The sequence below is a fragment of the Podarcis raffonei genome, chromosome 16 (genome assembly GCF_027172205.1).
Source record: "Podarcis raffonei isolate rPodRaf1 chromosome 16, rPodRaf1.pri, whole genome shotgun sequence".
Taxonomy (NCBI): domain Eukaryota; kingdom Metazoa; phylum Chordata; class Lepidosauria; order Squamata; family Lacertidae; genus Podarcis; species Podarcis raffonei.
The window spans coordinates 1,498,147-1,517,669 of record NC_070617.1 but is presented as its reverse complement, the minus strand read 5'-3'; the positions used below and the strand labels follow the sequence as shown (position 1 = coordinate 1,517,669).

The following is a 19,523-nucleotide window of genomic DNA, read 5'->3' as shown; positions in this document are numbered from 1 at the left end:
ACTGTAGATAAAATGAAATGTGAAGTGTGGTTTGGATCTAGACTTACTCATATTTAGAATACTGTTTGAAATAAATGAAACATAGAATAGTCTCATTGATGTACAATATTTATGTTTAATTGACTTCTCAATATCTAGACAAAAGAAAATATATGTGAGATACTGGGCTGGATTCAGACTCATAATAGTACTTATCTTTGAGTGAAATAGGCTAAACTACTAAAACTGTCTGGATCAAAACCTAATTTTTTTAATCAACAGAAGCAACTGAATACTTATTGCACTTCCAGAAAAAATAATCCATAATTGTTGCTATAATAGCCTGTGTGGAGAAAAGGTGAGTATTTTCCAGTCTGTTTAAGTTTTGTACTTTGGAAAAGATTTACATGACTTCTGCTGATGTCAGTGTACAAGTGTTGAAGTTTGAGACCTGAGTTGCAGGCCTGAGTTGCTTAAGGCCTGACCCACAGCAGAGGGATTTGCATTGCCTTATCCAAAACATTGAAAGAAAGTAATTTGAATCATTTTAAAAACCCGATCAGCCCAAGTGAACCTTTCCTCCTCTGGAGACAAGTCAGGATGTTTCTTTGCTATTTAACCAGTGTAATGGAAATCATTGTATCCTGCTCATTACACAGCAGTGTGTTTGAGAAGGAAATAGGGGCAAAAGTCTGGATCACAACAGCTTTCCATGAAATCAGCTTTGATTTCTCGATTTCTCCTAATGACTCGCAGTATCTTCAGGGTTCTCTCTCTTTTGAAGTGAAGACCACAACAAGGAGCACCAAACGTGACTGCTATGAAACACAGTCCAAACATCTCCAGGTTTTTTTAAGGGAAGCATTTCTGTGTTCATATTCAAAGCATGTGTTATCCGTGAAAGGCTGGATCAGCTGAAGACAGCAGGAGAAAGTAGAGATGTTGAAATTCTACTCTTTTGTATCTATTTTAAAATTCTATTTTCTATTTGTTGCAGCTTGCCATAACCTCATGGTGAAGGGCGGGTCATTCAGACAGAGCCCATGTGCCAGACATCTTATCAATGGGCACGGTGGCACAAGAAGCTCTATTGACTGTCTCCCCCCAGATGCAGTGACACCACAAAGAAGGACCAAATGTGGTTTTTCATTTGAATTCTAAAACATTCAAGTTTTCAAAATAAGGGTCCATTTGGAACTTCTGCAAAAGTTGACTCCACCTCAGTGATTAAATATAGTTCAAACCAGTTACATGCCTGTGCTGTTTTTCATTTTAAGACCTCAGTTGTGAACACATTTGTAACTATAACAAGTTAAAACTTCCTTCCACTGAGGATTTTCCAGAGAAGACTTCAGCTGAGATGTGAAAAACATGTTTTCTTTTGCAATATTGCAGAGAAACAATGAATCAGATTAAGTTCTTAACAGGCCTGCAATTATCAAATTAATCACCATTATTTGTACTTCTTCCCCCTATCCTTGGGGCGGTCTACTGGTCCCATGCAAAATAACAGTCAAAGACTAAGGGATGTTATTAATATCTAAGAGTCACTCAGAGCTGGGCCTATAGACATAGCTCTGAATGGCCACGTATTCTTTATTCTGTATTTTTTGCCCTTGAATCAGCTGGGTGAGTGATAATTCAAATTCTGCTGAATAAGAATCACAGAGCAGATGGCTTGGTGTCTACCATTAAACTCTCTGCAAGATGGCATTATTTGGGGTGGTGGTGTTCCTACTGCTGTCCCAGGGGATATGCATGCTTGCTCCTCTTCCTCAATGTTCTATCAAAGAACCTGTTCCTATAATTCACAAATATTATCAGTCAGGAGACCTCATCATCGCTGGCATTATTTCCCAGATCTACATATCTTCAAGCACCATATCCTTTGAAAAACATCCGGCTCAGGAACTTTCTGATGACCACATGTATGTTGCTTTAAAGCCATATCATACTCTTTTAGTGATACTATTCCAAGTCATGCTGCTCTTTTGTACGGGATTTGGGAACAAACTGTTGGAAGTGCATATTGCTTTATTGATTGTCTTTAGGGTCAGTCAGTTAGTTTGGGGGATTATTATTGAGGATATCTGAAATCTCTGTCCCTCTTTTTAATGCGAGGATGAGCAAACTACGGATTAATCATTTTCTCGTTATGTAGTAGTCTGGACAGCATATTGCTTTCAATTGTACTTCATAGAGATGATCACTATCTCTCCATTTTGATGCTAAACGTTTGGGACTTTTCTTGGAACTGATATAAAGAGGGATACTATATGTAATGTCTTGAGTTTCAATGAAATATTTCAGGGTTTCTTCATCAACATTAAAGCCATAACAAATGTTGTGAGAGCTGCTGATTTCCAAGAGTTTAGGAAGAGTGATGCTCTGAGGAGTCTTGACGAAAGAAAATATTTGTCCAGGATTAAATGTTTCTGAAGCTTGAAGTAGAGTTTCAAGAGGGCAATGAGGAAAACATCAGGGACTCTAGCTTGCTTGATCTGTTCTACTTCACATGATCAGATCAGAAGAATCTTTATTTGCAGCTGCAACTAGCCATAGCAATAAAGTAAAATATACTGTGGCAGAAATGACGAGCAGAATCCGAAACCAGGGAAGAGAAGCGGCGGAAGAGGAATGGAAAAAGTTTAAGGACTATTTAAAGAAATACTATAAAATTAATGACAGCTAGAATGATGTTGGGTTTAAAATAAATGGTTACTATTAGTAATGGTTAAGACAAAGAGAATAAGGATGATTAACATAAATTTATAGTAAAATAAGGGAAGATTCGCTGAATAATTATAAGAACTTGGAATACAGAAACGGGAGGCAAGAGGAAGTCGAGGAAGTAAGGTTTAAGAAATTAGGATATGAAGTGGTACTTGTTTTTTGTTCTGTTATTGTTTGTTGCTTGTTCATGTATGTTTTGTTTGTATTAATATAAAAATTGTTTAATAAAAATATTATAAAAAAAAATAAAGTAAAATATACTGAAGATAGACATAAAAACTTAATTATACATAATACATTTTAGAGGTTTACATCAATAATAAACAATAGATCTTAATCTCATTGCCTTCGCTGAAAACCTTGCAGCTTTTCCTGTTCAATGAAGTGGCATGCCTGGATAGGGCTTAAGGAGTAGGCACTAATGCAGCCATGGAAAGACAGGTCAGAGTATCATATAATGTCCTCTTCCTTCCCAATGACCTGTATAGTTGTGCTGCAAATTTCTATTGCTGCTGCTGCTGCTTCTGTTTGCAACACAATGACTGTATGCTTGTAAATGAGATGATGTTTGAAGTTGGAGGTCATTGTTTAAAATACTTTGGACCTTGGCCTTAAAAGCCATTCATGTGCAATATGTTAATTAAATATACAGTGAACTGAAATATTGTGAATGAACTGAAGCCGATGGTGTAAAATGTAACACATGACTCTCACCATATGACACTTGATAAAGGGTCCTGACTCAGAACTACCAGCACATCCTGGCCTTGGCATTTGCTGTGAAGGAGATCAATGCCAACCCCCAAATCTTGCGCAATGTCACCCTTGGATTCCACATCTATAACAGTCATTTCAGTGCCAGCTGGACCTATCAAGCCTCCATAGAACTTCTCTCTAGACGGGCCAAGTTCATCCCTAACTACAAGTGTGATGTTGAGAATACTCTAGTAGCAGTCATCGGGGGACCAAACTCTAATGTCTGTTTTCACATGGCAACTATCCTGTGCATGTACAAGATGCCACAAGTAAGACGTGTGTGGGGAACCTCTAAGTTGAACAAGTCATTTGAATGCCATTCACCTCCATCTTGATGCGTCTTGCAGACTGGAAAAGTTGTGAATGAAATAGATAGACACATTCAGAATATTATTGAAATAAAATAAACCTTGGGGTTTATCCATCTATCTACCTTATTCGTTTTTGTACCCAAAGTAACAAAAATTGATAAGGTCTCATGGTTCAGTTTGAAAAAAATAAACCTTGTGGTCTATCTATATCATCTATCTATCATCTATCTATCATCTATCATCTATCTATCATCTATCTATCTATCTATCATCATCATCTATCTATCTATCTATCTATCATCTATCTATCTAGCTATATCTATCTATCTAGCTATCTATCTATTATTTATCATCTATCTATCTATCATCTATCTATCTATCTATCTATCTATCTATCTATCTATCTATCTATCATCTATCTATCTATCTATCTATCTATCATCTATCATCTATCTATCTATCTATCTATCTATCTATCTATCTATCATCTATCTATCATCTATCATCTATCATCTATCATCTATCATCTATCATCTATCATCATCTATCTATCATCTATCATCTATCTATCTATCTATATCTATCTATCTATCATCTATCATCATCTATCATCATCTATCATCTATCATCTATCATCTATCATCTATCTATCTATCTATCATCTATCTATCATCTATCTATCTATCTATCTATCTGTCATCTATCATCTATCTATCTATCTATCTATCTATCTATCTATCTATCTATCATCTAGCTAGCTATCTAGCTAGCTATCTAGCTATCTAGCTATATCTATCTATTATCTATCATCTATCTATCTATCTATCTATCATCTATCATCTATCATCTATCATCTATCATCTATCTATCTATATCTATCTATCATCTATCTATCTATCATCTATTATCTATCTACCTTACTCATTTTTGTACCAAAGTCATAAAAATGGACAAGGTCTCATGGCTCAGTGACCCAAGGTAATATCCTACTACTTGTCCTTCTTTGATGGACCATTAGCTAAATTTTCCCAGGCCACCTAAATATAGCATGAATTCAGTTCAAGAGATTTTTTACCCATCTAATATATTGAATGTGAAAGTTTTCCCTAGCTTATATAGTCATGTAGTTACCAGAGTGGTGAAGGGTGAGGAATGGGGTGAGCCGGACCACAGGTCAGATATATTATCTAAGATTATATATCTGATTCATTACATCCATATGAATCTTTCTTTAAAGATGTTTAGTACTGGATTGGTTTTGGTATTCAAGGGTAAAACAATTTGAGGGGGAAAGCACAATTTGTCATGTCTCCATACTCACAAAGCGAGAAATGTTTCTCTTATCTTACCTTCTCAAAACTAGCTCATATATGGCTCTTCTCCAGTCATGAATAATGAAACTCAGGCTGTTTTCTTCCACCGGATGTTCCCAAATGGCGCCTTTCAGTACAAGGGAATTCTCCACTTACTTCTGCATTTCTCATGGACGTGGATTGGAGTTGTTTCCCAGGATGACGACAACACAGAGAGCTTTATAGAGAACATACTTCCTCTGCTTTCCCAGGGTGGCATCTGCTTTGACTTCATAGAAAAATTCCCCAAACTAACTTCTTCCAGTGGCTTTGTAGACATGGTAGGAGAAGGAGTTAAGACATTCAATGTCGTTATGTCAAGTACTGCCCATGTTGTGCTTGTGCATGGAGAAATTCAGACCATGGTGGTTTTGAGAGCAATGCCTCAGATTGCAGAAATGGAGAATATGCCATGGGGGACAATGGCTAAAATTTGTATTATGACAGCCCAGATGGATTTCACATCATTCCCCTTCCAAAGAGATTGGGACATACATTTTCTCCATGGTGCTTTGTCCCTTTCAGTTCATTCAAAGGAGGTGCTGCTTTTCCACACATTTCTTCAGAACAGAAACCCTGCTTCAGAAGAAGAAGATGGCTTCATCAGGGAGTTCTGGGAAGAATCATTTGACTGTTCATTTCCCAGTTCTGCGGCACACAAGATGGACTGGAAAAGGTGTTCTGGGAATGAGAGGCTGGAGATGCTTCCTGTTTCTGTGTTTGAAATGGGCATGACTGCTCATAGTTACAGCGTCTACAATGCTGTCTATGCAATAGCACATAGTTTGCATGCCAGCTATTTATCACAGTTCAAATACACAGGAATGTCACGCGGTGGAAGGTGGACGATTCTGAAGGCACAACAGTGGCAGGTGATGGCCTGAACATAATGGCCTGATCAGATGGAAGACACCACCACCTATTTCGTGCAACAGCAATGCTTAGATCAGGGGTTGTCAACCTGGTCCCTACCGCCCACTAGTGGGCGTTTCAGGATTCTAGGTGGGCGGTAGGGGGTTCTAAGGCACAAGCCTAATCGAGCACTGGTGGATGGTAAGGAAATTTTACCAACAAGAAAGATACATTAGAAGCAGTAGGTATAAAAGGTTGACTACCCCTGGCTTAGAGGGTTCAGAAATTTGCATTATTATTAAGGATAGAGTTCTGGCATTTAAATGGTGGCTGAAGAAATGACTTTCTTCTAAAAAAACACACAAAACCCTGCCCACTGCAACTTATAAAAAGCTGAACAGTGGTTTGACTATAACTAGTGATGGTAAATCTTTGTAATGGAACTATTTTAAACCTCATAATGAATTTATGTATGATTTGTGGGATGTAGTTACCAGAAAAGGAGAGGGGTTTTTTACCAGCTTCCCACCCCTTTGCTTGGAAATGTAATTCGACCATAGGTAAAAGAGTGGTCTGTACTTCCGTGAGCAGTCTGGTATTCACAATCCCCCCCCCCCAAATGACTTATTTAGAAGAAGATTATCATATAGTATCACCCCAGATGCATTTTTGGGTAAAAATGGAGCTCATCTGAAATTTTAGGTGACTTATTGTTACTGTTGATGCCATTGGCCTGTATAAAGACTTTTAAGGGAACACAATCTGAACACTCCAAGTAAAAAATTTTATCACCATATTTCATAGTTCCATCTTTTGCACCTTTACACACTTACGATTTCCCTTCCTCATAATTTAGCTCCACCGTATTCTCAGAAGTATTTCATTTAACAACAGTGTGGGGGAAATGGTGTCCTTTGATCAAAATGGGGAATTGGCTGCTGGCTTTGACATTATAAACTGGGTCACACTCCCAAACCAGACCTTCTTCAGGGTTAAAGTTGGAAAGATAGACCCTCCGACTCTCCAAGATAAGAAAGATGCTCTGACCTCCCTGGACAACGTCTTCACCATTCATGAGGATCTCATCATCTGGCCCAAACAATTTAACCAGGTGCAGTCCTTGCATATTTCAGGGTGCATTTATAAATTTCCTCAATATTCAAGAAGTGAGTTATCTAGATACTCAAATGGTTGTAGTTCACTGTCCCCAGTGAAATCATGCCTTTGAACCAAAACATTCACCTTGCATAATGCTGGAACTTCATTGCTATGCAATGTCCTTTGGCCTTTTCATTGTTCTAGTCAAAGTTTGCTGGTAGTAGAGAAAATCTGATGACGATTCAACCACGCATCTAAAGCCATCCTGGACTCTCACTGGTGTGGCTGAAGAGCACTTTTGCAATCCTCTATCCTTTCAATGTTCCCCTCTTTCACGGTAGAGATATAGATGAGTTCCTATGCTGGTATAAATCTCATTCCAATTTGGGGATATTTCAGAGGTTGAAGGTGGCTTTTAATTCATTGGGTCAAATCCATTCCCTGATCTTTCCTGTCACATCTCTCAATGGCCCAGACATGCCCTCTGGAACTGATGTTATTACACAAACCCACTGTGAAGCCTTTTCTTAAATGGATAAAGAAGACTGAGATAAAGTTTCCATAATAAAGGCTCTCAATATAAGCACATTGTTATTTTTTTTATGCACAGTCACAGCCCCTTTCCATGTGTAATGACCACTGCCATCCAGGTTATAGTAGGACCAAGAAAGAAGGAAAGCCATTTTGCTGCTATGATTGCTTTCCATGTCCAGAAGGGAAAATCTCAAACTGGAAAGGTAAGAAATTTCATATAGATAGTTGATCCAATCCGTAGCTCATCAAATTGAACAGCTATGACCTTGCTTATCCACATCAGTTTTTAAAAGCAAACAGAAACTAATTACCACCCTTTTCTCTGTACAAGACAACATAGCACATCATCACCCCCTCGGATGATGCTTCAAGGAGATTTGCCACTCCAGTTTTCAAAATGTGAATATAAACATATAAATATTTTTAAAACTGCATATGCACATAAATGTGATATAGAAAGTATGAAGTCTGAGGTGTATGAATATCTAAAACACTTTCAAACCTTCTGAAAATGCATTTTTAAAAATATTTCATCATCCCTTTAAAACACATGGCCTGAACATACCCCTGTATCTGGGAACAGGGATATATACCTTTCCTACTGCAAGATTAACTTTGATATTTTTCTTCTACCAACACTGTTGCAAAGAAAGAAAGAAATGAATTGATGCACGGTGCAAGGGCTAAGATTCTCATTTATGCTTGCTGTGTTCTTTGTATTCTGATTCCAGATATGGATGATTGCTTTCAATGTCCAGGAGATCAATATCCAAACACTGGTCAGGATACATGCCTTCCAAAAACCATCAGCTTCCTTTCTCACAAAGAGCTTCTGGGGATCAGCTTGGACGCTGTTGCTGTCTCCTTTTCTTGCATCACAGCTTTTGTGCTTGGAATCTTTATGAAGAACAAGGACACACCCATAGTCAGAGCCAACAACAGGGGCCTCACCTACACTCTCCTCCTCGCCCTCCTGCTCTCCTTCCTTTCTGCTCTGCTGTTCATTGGACAACCGGAGGTTGTGACCTGCCTCCTTCGACAAATACTTTTTAGCATAATCTTCTCCGTGGCAGTTTCTTGCGTATTGGCCAAAACCACCATTGTGGTGCTAGCTTTCATGGCCACCAAGCCAGGGTCCCGGATAAGGAAATGGGTGGGGAAACAATTAGCCATCGCCATAGTCCTGTCCTGCTCCCTGATTCAAGCCACAGTCTGTAGTGTGTGGCTGGCAACCACTCCCCCATTCCCAGACTTTGACAAACACTCAATGCCAAAAGAAATTGTGCTAGAATGCAATGAAGGGTCGACTGTCATGCTTTACTGTGTGTTGGGCTTCCTGTGTCTCCTGGCCATTGTCAGCTTCACGCTGGCCTTCTTAGCTAGAAAGTTGCCGGACAGTTTCAATGAAGCCAAGTTCATCACCTTCAGCATGTTGATCTTTTGCACGGTATGGCTGTCCTTTGTTCCCACGTATCTGAGTACCAAGGGGAAGTACATGGTGGCCGTGGAGATCTTCTCAATTTTGTCCTCCAGTTTTGGGTTACTGAGCTGCATCTTTTCTCCAAAATGCTATGTCATTTTACTGAGACCTGATCTGAATAGCAAAGAGCAGCTAAACATAAGAAAGAATTAAAATAATTAACAAGTCTGTCTGTTCAATTCTATATGGTACATTTAAATAAATATTTGAGATTAAATCACACTCAATAGTGTGACATTAGAATTGAGACACTCTCTTCTGGATCCTTTCTATCAGTGGAATGGGGATAATGTTGAACATTGGGGAAGTTTAATGAATATAGACTCATATAATTGAAGAGTTGGACAGGGTCTAATGTAGTAATCACAGCAAAACTTGGGTTAAGAATGAAGGGCATCACAGGAAACCTCAATTCTGACTTCTGATTGAGTTAAATATAACAACAACAACAACAACAACAACAACAACAACAACAACAACAACACAACAATTTATTATTTATACCCTGCCCACCTGGCTGGGTTTCCCCAGCTACTCTGGGTGGCTTTCAACAGAACCTTAAAAACAGAATAAAACTTCAAACATTAAAAACTACACTAAACAGGGCTGCCTTCAGATGTCTTCTGATACTCAGATAGTTGTTTATTCCCTTGACATCTGATGGGAGGGCTTTCCACAGGGCAGGCACTACTACCAAGAAGGCCCTCTGCCTGGTTCCCTGCAACCTCACTTCTCGCTGTGTGTGGGCTGAACGATGGGGGTGGAGATGCCCCTTCAGGTCTACTGGGCTGAGCTGAGGCCATTTAGGGCTCTAAAGGTCAGCACTAACACTTTGAATTGTGCTCAGAAATGTATTGGGAGCAAATGTAGGTCTTTGAAGATCGGTGTTATATAGTCTCGGCCGCCACTCGCAGTCACCAGTCTAGCTGCCGCATTCTGGATTAGTTGCAGTTTCCAGGTCACCTTCAAAGGTAGCCCCGCATAGAGTGCATTGCAGTTGTCCAAGCAGGAGGTAACTGGAGCATTCACCACAGGCGAGACAGTCTGCGGGCAGGTAAGGTCTCACCCTGCATACCAGATGGAGCTGGTAGACAGCTGCCCTGGACACAGAATGGACCTGCGGCTCCATGGACAGCTGTGAGTCCAAAATGACTCCCAGGCTGCGCACCTGGTCCTTCAGGGGCAAAGTTACCCCATTCAGGACCAGGGAGTCCCCCCCAGCCGCCCGCCCCTGTCACTGCAAAACAGTACTTCTGTCTTGTCAGGATTCAACCTCAATCCTCTAAACCCCTGCAACCTTGAAGAACAATTTCAGTGGAAACAGTCTCAGGAGGCTTGATAAAAGTTCAAAGTTTGGCTCCTGTGTCATTCCTGTCTGAATCAGTTTGGTTCCCTAGCTGAGATGTGTGCATGTAATAGTGTGTATCTGGGGTCCCTTGCGCCTTTGGCAAGGAGTTGTGTTATCGCTCCCCCCAAAATCAACCATGGGGGTCTTGCATGTGCACTGCTCAATGGCGCCTCCTAATAGTGCCAATTCATAACCGAGTCTCACGTCCCAAGGAGGGAATCATTTCCTCCCCATCCTTAGTTGGTGAGCCACAGCTTGAGGTTGTGTGAGAAGCCCAGAGAGATGGAGGGATGCGTCCCTAGTAGATTTAGTAAAGATTTCACCCATACTTTGATGAGCAAATTGTTTTGAGTTTTATTCACCGTTCCTCTGACTTTTTATATTTTAACAAATAAACATTTTACTCCACTTATATCTCCAAGTCTTCTTTTGGGTGTGGGGGCAATGTCAGTGATGTACTAAACATATTTTTGTGTGCAATGTTACTAAGGGAAATTATTTCTCCTACTATTATCATCAAGTTCATAGAAATAACTGATTCTTCTCCAAATCCCAGGAAAATTCAAGTAGCCACATGCCAACGATGAACAAAGACTCAATGAAGCTGTTAATATCCCGTTATATTCAAGCTTGGGCTGACACCAGATGTTCTCTCAGTCTGATCAATTACTCCTTACACTGCAAAGATCTGGCATTTCTTGCCATTCCAGTGACACATGAAGAGTTACTACAGATCCATAGCATCAAATGTGTCCTGTTCACCCATCAGAGCTTTCATGTCTTTAGAATGCTTTTGCATTAACGTTATTGCCCATACCTTTTGCCTTCACAGGGATAGATATGCCTTGCTCGAAATTTTGCACCTCTAGGTGATGCTTTGACTACAATAAGGGAAATGTGATTTTCTGATGTGATCTGATAGAAAACCTACTACTCAAAACTGGTAATTATCTCTCCTCTGATTATCAAGTTAATCATAGTCACTTCTGCTTCTTCTCTCCATCCCAGGGGAATCATACAGCAGCAACATACAAACTGGGAACCAAGGCTAGAAGATGCCATGAATAGCCCCTGTGCCATTCAAGGCTGCTAGACACAAGGCACTCTCAGACTGATCACTGATTTCTTTGCACTGAGCAGACCAAATTTGCATGGATGTTCCAGTGAGAATTTCCTAACCAGGAATGCTCTGTTGATAATGTGCAAAGAGGTTAATCGTTTCGTAAAACCGTACATTCCAGATGGTGCTATATCCAGTATTAATAACAGTGTCACTGCCTCCTATGTGTGCAAGCCTCCTATTCCCCAATGTCCTATCAGGGACCCACTTCCAATTCTTCACCAATATTATCAGTCTGGAGACGTCATCATTGCTGGCATTATGTCGCAAATCTATATAGCTTCGAGTATATTGACCTTCAAGAACCCTCCCTCTCCTGAACTTTTCGATCATACTTTGTAAGGAATTGCATTGGGGGGTGGACTAGATGACTCTTGGGTCCCTTCCAGCTCTAAGAGTCTATGATTCTATGTGTTATGAGTATATTTATGCATTTACTGCATGGTGATAATGAACTGTGGTGATGATTTCCACTAATCTTCTCCTTTTTAGTACTTGGTTAGGGGTTAGAGAAGATATGATATCTCAAAATGCTTTCTTCAAGCTGTGTCAACCTTTGCTTTGGAATTTTTGCCTATAAATATGTACCAGACCTAGAAATTAGCCATTACAACTTTATCACATGGCAATATACATAGCAGAAATTACATTTACTCTGTTAAGGCATTCTGGTTATTTTAAATGGAAGTCTCTGGGTTTCTAGAGTTCAGCTTTGGTTTTTATCAGATATGTCAGGAATCATTAATCACTCAGACTTGGAAATGATTTTTCTAAAGAGAACTTTGGTCAATGCCTGTATGATTGGATAGCCAGATATTGGCAGCAACATTAATAATAGTAGCAGTAGCAGCAGAGTTGCTTACATTCTGTGAACAAAGAAACACATTCCTGCTTAAAATTGGGCCCTAAGTCATATTCTGTTGTGTGAAATAGCTATAAAACTTTCAAATATCACTGCAGCATCTCAGTAGAAGATTTGCTTTCTCTGTTTCAAATGGCTGTCATTTTGGTGACTGCAGTTAGGAAAATAAAATTGTGTGCGTGTGTGTAATATAATTTGATTTTATGAAGTCTTTCTCATGCATGCTATATATTCATATCCAGAGTCATTCATTGGATAATTCAGTCATTTGTTGTTGTTTTATATGTACAAAATTAAAGCACACTTCCCTTTCTGAGTTTTACCTGAACCAGTTTGGGGCAGGAGGGAGTGCTGTGCATTCATCTATGCATAGATTGGGTTAGTTAGCAGCACCAAAAGTACTGTTCAGGGAAGCCAAATGTCCAGGTTTGTTTGTCAATATATCCAGGCGGTTCCCTGGGCTGTGAGGGATACAATATATTCTTTGCAAAGATGCACTGTTATGTGATACACAGCTCTCATTCCAGGCCATTGACACAACTCTACCAGCATATCCTGGCCTTGGCACTTGCAGTAAAGGAGATAAATGAAAACCCCCAACTCTTACCCAATGTCACTCTTGGCTTCCACATCTATAACAGCCATTTCAGTGCAAGGTGGACTTACCAAGCCTCCATGGAACTGCTCTCTGGACAAGGAACACTCATCCCTAACTATAAATGTGATGCTGGAAGCACTTCAATAGCAGTCATTGGTGGACCAAACTCTGATTTATATATTCACATGGCTACAATCCTGTCCATGTACAAGATGGCCCAAGTAAGAACAAAATAATCATAACCGCAATAGAATAGTATCTTTTTGGTGTTGGCCAAAGCATTTCAGCCTGTGTGTGTGTGTGTGTGTAGGCAATAGGGGATATATATGTTTGTGTGTTTGTGAGCATGTGTATCTGCAGTAGGTGATATTTTTTAACCTAGTTCTATAATTCCTGAAATGACAATTTATTCTTCTTGCTCACCTATGTAGACAACATAGGAGGAAGAATTTCTAATTGGACACAAAATTGAAACTTAATATAAACCGTGCAATCAAATTCCAAAATCTTTCCAAAATCTTTTTTTAAAAAACCAGTCCCTCCACTAAATTCCACAAATCCACCTGTTATCCAATCTGACCATGATTTCTGAAATATTTGAAATATAATAGCCATATCCCAACTTCTATGCCTTCTCCTTCATTTATCTCAGTTTGGTTGGTCCCCGTTGAGCATCCTTAACAGATCTCTCAAATGGTGCATCAACTGAGCAACCTAATTCCACCCATTTAAAATATCTGTCCCCTTTCAATGTTTCTAGTTTGTTATGACTCATTTTGTGCTCATTTAAAGAAGCCCCCCACACATAATGCCTACATTTGGAATCTATGCCTTTTGTGTGTACTTCTTGAAAAGAATAAAACATTTCATTCTAAATTGCACATTTTCCAAGGCTTTTCAGTGCACTCCTTCCTAAAGTGTGGCTTTTGAAGGTATCTTTTGCACAAGGGAAATATTTCCATGTGCATTGCAAAATTCTAAGTAGTGCATCTTTTGACTGGCAGCTGCAATTCAATCAGTGCACTTCAGAAAGCAGATCAAACAAAATTGTACTGCATCTCTACATTCTATATAAGGTTACCAGATTTTTTTCAATGAATCCAGGGACACTTTTCAACTTCAATTGATTTTGTATAGGGACTGATTTGTAAATCCGGGAACTGTCTGGTAACCTTATTCTATCATAACTATTTATTATTTATCTGCCTGCCACCCATCTGACTGGTTTCCACTTGAACTGGTGCTTGATAGGACAATTGGGTATCACTTTTCCTTTCCCTTTCCTTCAGCTGACCCTTTGCTTCCTTTACTTTCAGCTCATGTATGGCTCTTCTCCCATTCTGAATGGCTATGTGCAAACACTTTTCTTCCACTGGGTGTTCCCAGATGGGCTTCAGCAATACAATGGGATACTTTGTCTTCTACTGCATTTCAGCTGGATGTGGATTGGGGTTCTTTCAAGGCATGATGACACTGGAGAGAGATTTGTACAAAATGTTCTTCCCATGTTTTCCCAGAGAGGTATCTGCTTTGATTTTGTAGAAAGATTCCCCCAAGCAACCTATTCTGATGAGCTCCATAAAATGGTAGATGGTGGTTCTAAAATAATCAGAATTGTCATGAGAAGCACTGCCAGTGTTGTTCTCGTTCACGGTGAAATTGATACCATTATGGTAATGAGAATGATGCCCAACCTCGCAGAAACAGATGATATATCAATGCAAGGCAAGGAAAAAGTCTGGATTATGATAGCCCAGATGGATTTCACATCATTTCCCTTTCAAAGAGGTTGGGACATCACATTCCTCCATGGGGCTCTATCCTTTGCAGTTCACTCAAAGGATCTTCCAGGATTCCAGAAATTTATTGAGATGAGAAACCCCATTTTGTTAAAAGAAGATGGCTTCCTCAGAGCTTTCTGGAAAGAGGCATTTGATTGTTATTTTTCTCATCCTACCTTAGACAAGATAGATGGCAAATTCTGCACTGGGGAGGAGAATCTTGAGAGCCTTCCTGGATCTGTTTTTGAAATGAGAATGACTGCCCAAAGCTACAGTGTCCACAATGCTCTATATACTGTGGCACATGCTTTGCATACCATGTCATGCTTCAAATTCAACCATAGAAGAATCACAAATGGAATAGCATGGGACCATCTGAAACCACAACCATGGCAGGTAATGTGATCCAACTAATGCAGATTTTTATTTTATTTTATTTAAAAAGGTTTAGGACTTAGGTATAGGGGCTATATTCTTCCTTAGGGCTTATATTGAGAGGAAACGCTACCATCCAGTAAGATTTAGGGGGGGGAAATTGTATGGAAAATAGTTGTGCATTCCATGCCTTTGTTTGCTCTAAAGTGGCCTCGCTTGTTGTCAGTGCTACAACGATTTGAATTGTGCAGTTTGCATGCATTTCCACATACAATTCCAACACCCCTTTTAACACTCTGGTGAGACTGGTGTACTATTGGTCAGTAGACAACTGATTCAGGGAGAGGATTAGTATTCAAACATAAAATGGACCAAAGCTCTCAAAGGTGGAAGATAATCACACTTATGTAAGATGGAATCCTTTTGTTTACCTCCATGATTTCTCCTCATTCCCAATTTAGCTCCACCACTTTCTGAGAAGTATCTCATTCAACAATAGTGCCGGTGAAGAGATATTCTTTGACCAAAATGGAGCATTAGTAGCGGGATTTGATATTTTCAACTGGGTCACATTTCCAAATGAGTCCTTTCTTAGAGTCAAAGTTGGAATGATGGACCCTTGGGCTCCAGAAGATGAAGGGCTTACAATGCATGATGATGCTGTTGTGTGGCCCAGTAGGTTCAACCAGGTAAGGCCAATTTCAAAGGATATTACAGTGGTGCCTCGCAAGACGAAAAGAATCCGTTCCGCGAGTCTCTTCGTCTTGCGGTTTTTTCGTCTTGCGAAACAAGTCCATTAGCGGCTTAGCGGATTAGCGCTATTAGCGGCTTAGCGGGCTTAGCGGATCAGATGATAAGCGGCTTAGCGATCAGCTGTTAAGCGGCTTAGTGGCTTAGCAGATCAGCTGTTAAGCGGCTTAGCGGGCTTAGCGGATCAGCTGTTAAGCGGTTTAGCGGATCAGCTGATAAGCGGCTTAGCGGATCAGCTGTTAAGCGCCTTAGCGGCTTAGCGGATCAGCTGATAAGCGGCTTAGCGGCTTGGGGAAAAGGAGGAGGAGGAAAAAAACCCTGCAGGAACTCGCAAGACATTTTCGTCTTGCGAAGCAAGTCCATAGGAAATTCGTTTTGCGAAGCACCTCCAAAACGGAAAACCCTTTCGTCTAGCGGGTTTTCCGTCTTGCGAGGCATTCGTCTTGCGGGGCACCACTGTAGTCATTTTCTCAATGGTAAAAATCCTGCCTAATGGGGCCAATGTAGACTTGACTGGGAGATCCATTGTGATTGCACTTATTGGAGGTCATTTCACAAACCGAAATTACTTACCAAAGCAGTGATTGCAACTGTGATGGGGAGCACACAGATATTAACATAGATCTGAAAACATCCGGGAGCATGAAGTCATATGTTGAAACGCATATATGAAGGTCCATAAAGCCAAATAATGATTGACTCTGTACTATTTCACTAATATTCTAAACAATAGTAATATTTAGAAACCTTATAAGTTGAGGGCTTCCAATGTTATGAAAATAATTCAAGAACCCCAGTTGCAACAGTCAAAACAAAGTTAATTGTTTAACCTGTAAAAAGGAAGAAGATTGTATCAAAGACTGGGAATCATGGCTGGGAATCATAACAAGCAACAGCTGACTGTGTTCTAAACTGCCTTCCCATTGGGGGGGGGGATGAATGAAATTATGTCAAACAATTCTTGAATGCATTCCAAAGTGATAAAGCCATAGACTCAGCTTTGAAAGCTTTGGCATATTTAACAAGGGGATTAAGATAAAGTTATTCTACTGGATAAATTGAGTTCCTGGTAGTACAACTAACTCTGGCTGCAGATGCCTAGAAAGTGCTCTCTGAAAAGGAATAATAGCATTTTCCTTTATCACTGTCCTAATGCTTAACTATAGATTTCATATTCTATCTCTGATACTATTATCTCATTTTGTTTATGCACAGACACTACCGGTTTCCCTGTGTAATGAGAAATGCCATTTAGGTTATCATAGAACCAAGAAAGAAGGGAAGGCTTCTTGCTGCTATGATTGCCTCCCGTGTCCAGAAGGGAAGATCTCAGACCAAAAGGGTAAGGAATTTACTGCAAACCATTCAAGGGATGATCAGAATTCAATTTCCCTGATGTGAATGCTGTAGTATCAGATGTGGTCTGATTTATTACCATGGAAAACTGTTCTTGGGTTACAAGTGTGGCGCCTGAGGACCCCCTTGGTATTCTGAGGAGCTGCAGACTATGAAACAAGCTGGAAGAAGAATGGAACACAATTAGTTCAAGTCTTGCTCTGAAGCCAATGAAACGCTTATTAGTGAACGTAATCCTACTATGTGGCTGTGTGGGCTGTGAAAAATGCTTATTTTGTGTCTCTGGAGGTTACTGACTCTCATTGTGGGAGGGGGAAGGGGACCTCTGGAAGATTTGGAGACCCACTGTGACCAACTGGCTACTAAATGAGTGGATAAAGCCGGGGTTGAGGACTTTGTCAAATATTAAAAGGTCCTTGAACCTAGCTTGGTAGTACATTGCCAACCATTACCAATAATTTAATGGTGTCCCATTAAACCTTTAACTACTACATTTGACACCAGCTGGGGCTTCCAAACCAGGCCAAAGAACTGCCACACAGAAAGAATTGCAATCAGCCAGTTTTGAGTTTACAGTGGCAAGGACTAGAGTTGTTAGGGTACCACTGTCCACAGCTGGAAATCAGACAGCCAGGTGGTGGGCTCTGGAGACCGATCTTCAGTGCTGTACCTGAGGGAAACTTCTTCCCATTGACCTTAAGATGCACATTGCTTGGGGATCATAGCTGAAAATGACTTCTTCTGAACATAAGGACTTGTCCTATCGAACGGACCTAGGAGTCATAATTCAAGACCTTTCAATACTTGTGCATGATATCTGTCAAGCACAAGAGATGGGGCTTCCATGTACAAATATCTGTCTTTTCCTTTTCAGACATGGATGAATGTTTTGAATGCCCTGCAGACCAGTATCCAAACAAGGACCAGGATGGATGCCTTCCAAAACAAAAAACCTTCTTGTCTTATGGAGAAGCTCTGGGGATAAGTTTGGCTATCTTGGCTCTCTCTTTTTGTTTCCTCACTGCTTTGGTGCTTGGAATCTTTGTGAAGAACAACGACACTCCCATTGTCAAAGCCAACAACCAGAACCTCACCTACACTCTCCTCATCTCCCTCCTGCTCTGTTTCCTTTGTGTTTTGCTCTTCATTGGCCAGCCTGTAGAGCTCACATGCCTCCTTCGGCAAACTGCCTTTGGCATGATCTTCTCAGTGGCAGTTTCTTGCATATTGGCCAAAACCACCATTGTGGTTCTGGCTTTCATGGCCACCAAGCCAGGCTCCAAAATGAGAAGATGGGTGGGGAAACCATTGTCCAATTCTCTTGTTCTTTCCTGCTCTCTTATTCAAGCCACCATATGTACAGTGTGGCTGGCAACTTCTCCCCCATTCCCAGATCTGGACACACACGCAATGCTCAAAGAAATTGTACTGTTCTGCAATGAGGGGTCAGACCTCATGTTTTATGGTATCCTAGGCTACATGGGCTTCCTGGCCATTGTCAGCTTTGTTGTGGCTTTTCTAGCTAGGAGGTTGCCGGACAGCTTTAATGAAGCCAAGTTTATCACCTTTAGCATGTTGGTCTTTTGTAGTGTTTGGTTGTCCTTTGTACCAACATACATGAGCACAAAAGGAAAATTCATGGTGGTTGTGGAGGTCTTCTCCATCTTGGCCTCCAGCTTTGGATTACTGGGGTGCATCTTTTCCCCCAAATGCTATATTATTTTACTGAGGCCTCAGCTGAACACCAGGGGGCAGCTGATTAGAAGAAACAAATAATCAGCATACCAAGCCCAACACAATCTCATTGCATTCCAATGTTTATAATTATCATTTTCAGATCAGAAAATGCTATTTGAGCTGCTGTTAGTGAATGGGTGAAGTTTCCATTAAGTCAGCTATGATTAGGGTAGGGAAATATTGTATCAATGAATTCCTAGAAAGATTGTAGACTGCTGTATTATTTAATTCTAGCAAGTTTAGATGCCCGTATATCTTAATATTTGGACATAACCAAAATATAAGGTATGTACTAATTTTGCACCACCAGTTTCGCATTTCAGAGGATTTCATTTAGTTTTGCTGCCGTACAATATCATCCACATATCAAGTTATGAAGGCTTTATGTAAATTTAGGAACTTTAAACTGCTTTTTAGTTTCCCTGTTTTTTCTCTCTCTTAAGAGACTTATTTCCCTTTTCGTGTGATATTGATGTCATTTTATTTTCAGGTGTTATGTAC

General features: G+C 40.1%; 2 protein-coding genes across 2 annotated transcripts; both read left to right on the top strand.

The window, feature by feature from the left end:
* The first annotated feature begins 1,686 nt into the window (after positions 1 to 1,686).
* Positions 1,687 to 9,248, top strand: LOC128404254 (vomeronasal type-2 receptor 26-like). The gene is made up of 6 exons (XM_053369748.1): positions 1,687 to 1,907; positions 3,446 to 3,737; positions 5,143 to 6,003; positions 6,963 to 7,094; positions 7,692 to 7,818; positions 8,347 to 9,248. Exons 1-6 carry the CDS (start codon positions 1,687 to 1,689, stop codon positions 9,246 to 9,248), a joined length of 2,535 nt encoding a protein of 844 aa, XP_053225723.1.
* Positions 9,249 to 12,917: 3,669 nt separating this feature from the next.
* On the top strand, positions 12,918 to 19,061 carry LOC128404253 (vomeronasal type-2 receptor 26-like). The gene is made up of 4 exons (XM_053369746.1): positions 12,918 to 13,244; positions 15,641 to 15,868; positions 17,145 to 17,271; positions 18,160 to 19,061. The coding sequence occupies exons 1-4, from the start codon at positions 12,918 to 12,920 to the stop codon at positions 19,059 to 19,061; spliced, it is 1,584 nt and encodes a 527-aa protein (XP_053225721.1).
* The last annotated feature ends 462 nt before the right edge of the window (positions 19,062 to 19,523 follow it).

Bases quoted from the DNA above. Each gene is read 5' to 3' on its own strand.
- LOC128404254 (XM_053369748.1), top strand. From the start codon at position 1,687: ATGGCATTATTTGGGGTGGTGGTGTTCCTACTGCTGTCCCAGGGGATA. The intron at 6,004-6,962 runs GTGATGGCCTGA...CTCCCAAACCAG, and splicing joins TGAAGGCACAACAGTGGCAG to ACCTTCTTCAGGGTTAAAGT. The intron at 7,819-8,346 runs GTAAGAAATTTC...TTCTGATTCCAG, and splicing joins GAAAATCTCAAACTGGAAAG to ATATGGATGATTGCTTTCAA.
- LOC128404253 (XM_053369746.1), top strand. From the start codon at position 12,918: ATGCACTGTTATGTGATACACAGCTCTCATTCCAGGCCATTGACACAA. The intron at 15,869-17,144 runs GTAAGGCCAATT...GTTTATGCACAG, and splicing joins GGCCCAGTAGGTTCAACCAG to ACACTACCGGTTTCCCTGTG. The intron at 17,272-18,159 runs GTAAGGAATTTA...TTTCCTTTTCAG, and splicing joins GAAGATCTCAGACCAAAAGG to ACATGGATGAATGTTTTGAA.